At 55.9% G+C, this 9489-nt stretch overlaps 1 protein-coding gene across 1 annotated transcript; it reads right to left on the minus strand.

Moving 5' to 3' along the window:
• Window positions 1-1289: 1289 nt before the first annotated feature.
• On the minus strand, window positions 1290-8974 carry TBC1D21 (TBC1 domain family member 21; the record flags this gene model as incomplete). The annotated part of the gene is made up of 10 exons (XM_081811387.1): window positions 1290-2738; window positions 2937-3020; window positions 3638-3754; window positions 4713-4813; window positions 5195-5291; window positions 6249-6349; window positions 6466-6576; window positions 7100-7194; window positions 8632-8735; window positions 8867-8974. Coding segments are annotated over 10 exons (1224 nt in total), but the record flags the coding sequence as incomplete, so codon positions are not given.
• Between the last annotated feature and the right edge of the window lie 515 nt (window positions 8975-9489).

A 9489-nucleotide genomic window follows, 5' to 3' on the forward strand; every position in this document is an offset into this window, starting at 1 on the left:
CCACCATGACCCCTGACAACACCACCATGACCCCTGACAACACCCCATCACGCCATCGCCACCATCATTGCTGACATCACCACCATGACCCCTGACAACACCACCATGACCCCTGACAACACACCATCACGCCATCGCCACCATCATTGCTGACATCACCACCACCACCACTAATTGTTATCTTCTCCCACAGAACCATGTTCCTTTCCTTCAGGGCACGAAAAGGAAATTGGCAATTATACATTCTTTAAGGTGATTATCTGGTCTCCACTCAACTCTACGTGACCCAGAATTGGGGATTGTGTCGCTCATCACCCCACTCTTGAATTCTCAGTGCGTGGACAGTTGGGCAGCTCACAGTAAGGATTCAATAAACGTGTGTTGGAGTAACAAATTATTTAGACCAGCACGGTCTCTACACCAAAGGGAACTTAGGCTCTAGGATTTCAAAGCTTGCCATAGTTCTATCTTCGGACTGGATCTTACCGGAACAACATGACACTGGGTGATAAAGTGATAAAGGAAGTGAGGAGAAGCCTGGGCTCAGCAGCTCAGTGCGAAGATCCTAATCCACACTCCACTGGCCAGGGGTGCTGCAGATGAGCTGAGAGAAGCCTGCTATTCTAAGATCATTACCATCGCCTGACATTTATCTGAACCTGGATCAATTCAGTGTCAGGACTTAATCCGGTTCATGTTTAAGACCAACAGAGGTGTCAAACATGCTCCCAGGAGGCCAGAGGTTCTTTGGAGGTACCATAGGGAATGACGTGAGGTTTGAGGAGGGGTCTGAGGGGGATCACAGGGAGGAAGGCCCTGGGCTCCCCATCCAAACTTCAAACACTGGGCTCCTGAGAAAGATTGTATAACCGTGGTTTTAAAACATGATTTTACAAACAGGTTTGGAAACCACTGGTCTAGAAAGTGAGTTCTTGAATTTTTTAGTTTTGGAATAGATGTCTGGCATGGTGTATGTGTCTCAACCAACAATCATAGGCCAACTGATGCTACCAGGCCAAAGGATGCCTTAGGAAAAGCATATCTGATGTTTCTCTGGACTCTTCCCAAGGCCACAGTTGGTGCACCAAGTTGTCTTTGACTCTCGTTCTTTGGTAAAATGAAAACATAGTTTTGTTCTTAGAGAACTGTATTCCACGAAGGAAGCTTTATTTAAATAAACTGTCTTGGGAACATAAACCCAAGAAGCGCAATACATGAACTTACCCACGTGCCTTCCTGCCTGGAAAGTGCTGGCTCTTTAGCCGTGCAGGAGAGACACTGGTGGGGGATCAGGGCTTCACTCTTCAGCTACACCCTCCTCCAGGACACACACAGTGGCCAAGAGACTCAGAGCTAGCCATGGATGGGGACTGTCTCTTGAGGGAAGGAGACCAGACACTAATTGGGGATGTAGTGCTTTTTGAGCGACGATCATGAGAGTGACAGGATGGGAGCAGAAAGGGGCGGCCCAGGAAGAGTGAGAAGAGGGTTATGCCTCTTCCTGGGGGCCAGGGTCACGGCAAAACCAGGGGATCCTTCCTACCCATCCGTCAGCCCCTCTGAAAAGGTGTAGCCGCTGGGCAGGTGTGTGTGTGTGTGTGTGTGTGTTTGCACGCATGTGTGCACAGGCATGCAGGAATACACACTTACAGAGCAGATACGGGGACACTGGGCCAGCCCCAGCCCCTCTGCAGGTTCAGCCCCTTCTGGCCCATCCTCCTGTCTGCCCTGAGGGCACCCTCGGAGCAGAGCAGGCTGGGCAGGGGTTTCCAGGCTGTGGCACCGTCTGGGAAGGGTGGGCTGCACAAGTCTCTGCCCCAGGGAGTGACTGGACTGCGTTCTCTAGAGAGACTGAGTAAGGCCAAAGAAAAGAGTTTAGTCTTTAGTTAGAGGAGGCATTCCAGGCTGAGATGTGGACGTGTGCTTGTGAGGCTTTGAAACCAGGAGGGGAATGGCCTGCGAGCCAGAGACCTGGGCCGTGTCCTTCCATAGTCTGCCAGGGAATCCGTGGACGAACCACTGAACGTGGGATCACGGTGTCGGGCGTGAGGGGGAAAATGGTGGAGTGTGTGCAAAGCCCTGTGGTCAGGACCTCTTTTCAAGACCTGGTCCAGGGATGGAGCAGGTCTATGAGACGCGTTCAGTTTGTCCTCCGCGGGAGGCAAGGAGGCTCTCGAAGCTGTTTCTATCCTGACCCAGGTGCTTTCGAGTGTGGAGCCACCGTAGCTTTGGCAAACCCTCAGCTGTGGAGGAGTGGCCGACGGGCGGGGTCTCCCCGGTGTGCCTGCCCCTCTCTGCCTCACCTCTCCCTGCTCGCCCACCAGGCCTCTGTCTGTATTGGACATTCCGCTCAGCCCTCACGCGTCCACAGGAGACACACTGCCCACCACAAACTGTGACTCCAGAGGCTGTTTCCAGTGTAGTTGTATTACCTACACCCTCACCCTAACGCCCCGTCGGACTTCACGGCTGAAGCACCACCTCCGTCCTGTCCGTTGAGGGCATCTGTCCATTGCGAGAGTCCTCAGAGAAAGAAGTCCTTTAATGACTGAGGAACCTGGGGAAGAGGAGGGTTCCGGCAGGTTGAGGTGGACAGATGGTTTGTTGCTCTCATTCTTCAGTCTGTCCAGCCAGTGACATTCTACTGAACCCCAGGGCGCCCAGCCCTGTGCCCGACCCGCTGGGATGGACGCAGGGCACGAGGGGTGAAGGCCGAGTCGCTGGGCAGCGCCGTCTCCCTGGGGAGGTGGGATTTGCATATGCAAACAGAAGCCGACCACGCAGAGCAACACCCATGGGCTAGCGGCAGAGAACAAGGCACAAACCGTGTCTCTGAAGCCGAACATGCCTGCCATATGCCGGGGCTGGGCTCAGAAAATCAGAGAGGGCTTCTTGGATGAGGAAGAGGAAGAAGGCAAATAATGAGGGCCACTTACATCTTTCTGGATGAGCTCAGCATACACCAAGCAGGCAGCAGAGATCAGCACGTCCGCGTCAAGGTCAATGAGGTTGTTGCAGGCCTGTGCCGGGAACGGAAGCCGGGAGGAAGCAGGTCTCCCTGGGCACAGGCAGCTTCCTGCTGCTTCCCGGGGACAAGGCCACTGCTCATGGCAGTCGCCGAGGCCACCTGATCTTGCCCCAGCCAGCCTGGCACAGTGCCGGCGATTTCACCACTGGAATGTGGTATTTGCGGGGAGATGGTAAATATCGTTTTCATACTGGGCTCTGAGGGGTACCAGGGTTCCACTGAGGGTCTCAGGAGCTTCTAAGGAGATCTTGTTTTATAACTGGGCTGCCGCCCTAGATTTTTTTTAACCCAGACTCCGGTTGCTTTTTAGAAATGTCAGAAAACTCTCGGTCTTTTGCCACAGGGGACCCTAGGGCCCAGGGGGTTAACTGTGAGGCAGTAAACCTAGAGGTTAAGAAGCATTCAAGGCCTCAGTTTCTTCCTATGTTAAATCGGGGTACTGCCATGGTGGTTATGGTCCCTCTGCCTCTGGCCTGTCATGGGTTTCCGTGCGTTGGTCTATATAAGCACGAGCACCGTGCTCAGGGCATCACAGTTCCTGCCAGGGCCCGAGGGCTGGGATGGCACAGGGGTTTCGGGGAGGCTGGCCTGGCCCGAGGGCGCTCTCACCAGGAGGATGCCATCGCTGGTCATGCTCTCCTGCAGCACCTGCTCGCGCACCATCTGCAGCATGCTGTAGGCCACCAGCACCTGGAAGTTTCTGCAGGGTTTCCCCGTCAGCAGAACCTGCAGCAGCCCCCGAGTCTCAGCCGGGGCCTCCCAGCCCTTCGGATGGTGAGGTGCCCGCTGACCACAGGCCCACCCGGGGTCAGCTGTTCCTGGGCCTCACTGCTGACTCCCTCATTCACTCAGGCAAGTGCTACCTTGGGGGGTCCCAGGTATTGTGCTGGCTACTGGGGGACTCAGAGAAAAAGCTTCAGGGAATTCATTAGCTAGAGGAGGAGAGGAGGAGAGAGGGAAGGAGGGAAAGAGAAAGGGAGAGGGAGGGAGGAAGGGGAGGGAGAAGGAGAAGGAGGGAGAATGACCCGGTGACTATCCAAAGCATTTGAGTGGAGCTTTGGCAAAGCAACGGTTGATAAGTCACAATCCAGCGGTGTCCCCAGAGGTCTGGGGGGTGGCCATGGACTTGGGCATGGAAACCAGCAGGCCATGAGGGAGGGTTAAGGAGGGTGGGAGTTGACTTGTTGTGGGTCGCTGAATGCCAGGCTGAGTGTTGGGCTGGGCAGAGCAGAAATGGGTAGTGGGTCTGTTCCTGGGGGGGTTCATGGGCTGATAGCCCATGATCAAAGAACTGCACCTTTGACCTGCCCTTGGAGGGCCCCTCCTTCTCCATGAGTGAGGGCTCCGCAGGGAGCCAGCACTCAAATGGAGGGGAAGGCAGAGGAAGGGGCAGCTGGGGATGTAGAGCAGAGGGAGGCCTGCATGGGCGGGGAGGGGGGGTAGGAAAGCAGATCAGGCTTTACCCGCACAGGCTGAGGGGCCCCTCCTGCCCTCGCTGCCCTGCAGAAGGTCCTGGATGGGACTGAATGAACAGAAGGACGTGCTAATGCGCTCACCTCCTCCAGCAAGGCCCCATAAACCCTAACCTGCTCAATTCCATCCCAAGTCAGGAAGCAAGGAAACAGGCTTCCCCCTGCCCTCTGGAGAGGTGGGGGCCTAGCCCTTCCGTCCAAGGAGGACTCACCTCCCAGAGCCTCCAGACGTCGTCGAAGGACTTGAAGGCACGCTGGAAGCAGAGGCAGAACCAGGGGAAGAGGGACTGCACGGTCCCCGCCCCCTTCCCTCCTGTGGAGAGAGAGACACGGGGTGTCAGCCCGGACGGAGGCCCGGGTCAGGGAAACCAGGGGTGGCACACGTGATAGAGCAGAAGCGCCCAGACAGGCCAAACAGTAGGGCACGTGAACACACAGGGGAAACCCAAAATGCCTGGCTCTCACGTTGCCAACTATCTTCGGAGAATGTTTGGAGTGAATTTTCAACTGTCCAGATTCCAACCGCACATCTAGATGAACCCTCCTCCCAGGGCCCGGAGAGAAGACCAAAGGATCCTGCTCTCTCGCCGCCATGACAGGGCATTGCTACCTGGGGCTGGGTCCTGGGTCCCTCTCATTCCTGCCCTGTGGGGGGAGCTGTACATCTGCAGGAGGTTGGGGGTGGTCCACTCACTTAGGTGCTCAGCAAACACGGGGTCCAAGAAGTTGATCAGGGTGTTGAGCATGTCCAGGTTCTTGCCTACTCCGATCTTGATAACACAGCTGTGCTCCTGAGAGAGATGGGTGGGTGGGAGGCCAACCTAATCTTTCTCTGCTTGAGGGCCGGCCTGCTTCACCAACAATTCAGTTCTGGAGGCCCTGTGTGTGGCTGGCTCCAGGCTGGGCTCATGTCTGTATGAGCCTGGGTGTCTGTATGTGTGTGTGCACACTCACCTCATGTCTGTGTCTCTGTGATCTGTGTGTGTAGGTGTGTTCGTCTGTATATGTGTATGCACCTATGTGTGTGGTGTGGGGGGGTGGGGATCCAGAGATGTCTCAGGTGTGGCTCTCAATGCAGTGAGCCCAGTTATGCCTTCACACACACACCGTGGGTCAGAACCAGGTGGGACAGGGGAAGAGCAGTGAGCACATTGTTGCAGGGACGGAGACAATTCTGGACAGCCTCTCACAGACCATGAGGAAAGGCTTTCCAGGGAGGGTGTTCCGGAGAGAAGCAACTTCAAAAGCCCTCAACCTGATCACTGTGGGGTGTGTCTGGGGAGTCCTGCGTCCCCTGGTGGGCCTGAAGTGCGGGTCGTGTGAAGGGAGCAGTGAGAGAGAAGGCCAAAGATAGTCCTTGAATGCCTGGCCAAGGTTATTGGATTTATTCCGAAGGTGATGGGGAGCCATGGAGAGGATCTGTGGGAGCAGAGCCATGTTTTGGGAGGGGAATGCCAGGAGAGGGAGCCATCCCTGGGACTGGCCAGTTACACTCTTTCGAGGTTTGGTGAGAGCTGGATCCAGAGCACCCTTCCAGCCCCCTCCTCAACTCCAGTGCCTGCAACACATACAACCCACGCCCCATAAACTCACTAGGGTGAGTGCTGCCTGCCCAGGCTCCTCTGGGACCCAGAGGGGCTGTTTCAGGGCTGGAGGAAAGAGCTGGGGCTCCCATTGCCTGCCTAACCTCCAGGGGGTGTCTGGTGAGTGGCAGGGAGGTGGTCCCTGAGCTCAGGCCCAGCCCTCACCGTTTTCTGCAGGAAGAACTGGAAAAGCCAGAAGGTCTCGTGGTCATGTTCCGCCATCAGCTGGAAAAGCATCACCATCTCGTGGAAGCCCTGCTGGTACTCTGGGGTGGGGGTGGGGGGACAGTGAGGACGGGTGAGCCTGGGCTTGGGCGGGGAAGGGATTCCAGGAAGGAATTGAGAAGAGGGGGCTGAGGAGAGGCTCAGCCCTGTGGCCCACCTGCCTGGGTATTGCAGACATAACTCAGGAGCAAGATTTTCTCCAGTCTCTTCTTGTCGATAATGACGTTGCCTAGGGGGTCTTTGTCATAGAGTTTCTGAATGTCATATGCTAGGTTGGGGACAAAAGACAGGTAGGTGGCACCAGATCACCTCAACAGAGGGGCCATGAATGAGTTTATTCCCCAAAGGGCAGGACCCAGGACACCCTGGAGGGGGTTGTAAAAACGGCATCCACCCACAAGACTCTGCCCAGCACCACACCCTGAGCTGCCCGGCTTTGTCCTCACCTCCAAATCTTTGACTAGGCCATACCTTCTGCCAAGAATGCCGCCCAACCCCCATCCCCACTCCACTAGCCCCATCCAATTGAAATCCAGCCTAGTTCAAGGCCAAAGGGGAGATGAAGACAAAGCAGCAGGAACAGCATGCACTCAAGGGAATATGATGCTAGGCATAGGAGTCCCCAGGAGAGATGGTGGATGGACTAACCAGGATTTAGCCAGCAGAATTCCAGAATTCAAGGCAGTTCCCAGGAACCGGGGAATCATCTGCCCCTGGATATGACTGAGGAGCAGGCAGGCATGCCCTCAGGCACTACCCCCTCCCGAGCCCTGCCCACCCGACTAGCTCACCGATGGTATTCCGAGTCTCCATAAAGTTCCGGTGCAGGTTTTCCAGAAGGGGCTGAATCTTTATATACATTTCGCATAAGGCCTCATAGTTCTTCCTGTGCAAAGAGAACTGGGGCTGGAGGAGGCAGCCTTCTCCCGGCCAATCAAGGGAAGTCTGAGCAGCTCTCTCCACTAGGCTGCTCGCCCTACCTGGGTGTGATGTTTCCCCTCATCTTCATCAGGCGCCAGCCCTAACCACGTTCTGTGCTAATGTGCCCCTGGAGGGCAGCATGGAGGTGGCCCTGGGGGTCCCATGGCTGCTCCTGAATCCTGGCTCCACAAATTAATAACTGGGTGTTTGCAAAGAGGGTGAGGCCTTGGAGACATCACAATCCCTCTCTAAGCCTCAGTTTCCTCTTCTGTAGATTGGGGATAATCCTGGCACCTTGGCCTTAGAATTGGAAGGATTGGATGAGACAGTGTCTAGTGTCCATCATTAGAATGTGCTTGGGTGCTGTAGGGGGCTGAATGGTGACCCTTCAAAAGATATGTCTGCGCCTTAACTGCTGAATCCTGTGAATGTGAACTTATTTGAAAAAGGGCCTTTGCGGGGCGCCTGGGTGGCTCAGTTGGTTAAGCGACTGCCTTCGGCTCAGGTCATGATCCTGGAGTCCCGGGATCGAGTCCCGCATCGGGCTCCCTGCTCAGCAGGGGGTCTGCTTCTCCCTCTGCCCTCTTCCCTCTCGTGGTCTCTGTCTCTCATTCTCTCTCTCTCAAATAAATAAATAAAATCTTTAAAAAAAAAAAAGGGGTCTTTGCGGGTGTAATTAAGTTAAGGATCTCAAGATGAGATCAATCTAGATTATCTAGGTGGACCCTAAACCCAATGACAAGTGTCCTTCTAAGGACACACAGAGACACACAGAGAGACAGAGGGAAGAGGAACAGGCCATGTGACCACAGAGGCAGAGATGGGAGGAGTCCCCAGAGCCTGCAGAACCTCAGAGGCAGGGGAGGACCCTTCCCTAGAGGCTTCAGGGAGTGTGGCGCTGCTGGCACCTTGCTGTTGGGCTTCTGGCCTCCAGAACCGAGAGAACAGATTTCTGCTGTTGCCAAACCCTCGTTTGTGGGGCCTGTTACAGCAGCCTCGGGGAGCTAACCCGGGCTCCCGTCAGGGCTCTCGAGCTTTCCAGGCTGGCCCTCAGTTCCCCTACTGCCCTGAATGATTCTTCACTGGCCCTTTGTGCATGAATCTTCACCTCAGATAGGCTGCGTAGGCCCTAGGGAAGGAAGGGATGAGATGGCGGCGGGGCTGAGGACCTGCTGGGATCCAGCCCAGGCCGGGCAGTCTGTGCGCTGCTAAATGGAGCTGGGCGGGAAGGGGCTGGCACCTCCTGGGTTCGGGCCCTGGGTCAGGAGCACATGGGGAGTTTGTCTCTTAGAATAAGAAATCCATTTGGGGGAAGAAGACTGCACTTGTCAGGCTGGGATGGGCACTCCCTCCCACCTGCACTGCCACCCACTCTCCCCTGACAGGATCTGGAATGTTCTACCTCCTCGTGCTGTCCACTGTGAGTCGCTCATCCTGGGAGCTCTGCCACGAGTAGTAGCCCGTGAGGAACTTCCAGGCTTCTGTCCTCACGTAGGGGTGCAGACCCTGGGGTGGGGATGAGAGGTGAGAGGTCATGGGACCTCCAGATGCCTACCAAGAGGGTGTCTCCAAACGCCATGCCTGCCCCTCACCCACCCATGCCCTCCAGTGCCAGGGCAAGGCCTTGAGGACCGTACCCGCTCCAGGATGTTCACACAAATGAGGTCTCGTGACTTGGTCAACAGACCATTCTCATCAAAGAAGCCATCCCATTCCGTCTTGTCAATAGGTGGTTTTCTCTTCACCTGGCAAGGACAATCACTTCAGCCCTCTGTTAGGGACCTTTGGCAGTACTATCTCAGCAAGATGGCGGAGGAGTAGGAGACCTGGATTTCGTCTCCTCTCGGGAATTCGGCTGGATGGGGATCAAACCATTCTGAACACCTACAAACTCAACAGGAGATCGAAGAAAAGAAGAGCAACAACTCTCTCATCAGAAAAGCGACCACTTTCTGGAAGGTAGGACGTGCGGAGAAGTGAATCCGAGGCGATATTCGGGAGGATAGACGGTGGGGGAGGGGCCTCCGTCCGCCGCTTCTGGCAAGTGATAGAGCCGCGGAGCACAAAATCGGGACTTTTAAAAGTCTGCTCCGCCGAGGGACGTCACTCTGGTGGCTAAGCGGGGGGTGGAACCCTCCGGGACAGTGTGGTCTCAGGACCCTCGGGGTCACAGAAAGACCGGGGGTGCCTGAGTGTGGCAGAGCTCCCAGGTAACGGAGCAGGGAAGCCGGCTGCAGAGGCAGAGCCCAGGCGCGGGCTC

This window comes from Leptonychotes weddellii, unplaced genomic scaffold, assembly GCF_054177405.1.
Source record: "Leptonychotes weddellii isolate Sample4059 unplaced genomic scaffold, ASM5417740v2 HiC_scaffold_7358, whole genome shotgun sequence".
NCBI lineage: Eukaryota > Metazoa > Chordata > Mammalia > Carnivora > Phocidae > Leptonychotes > Leptonychotes weddellii.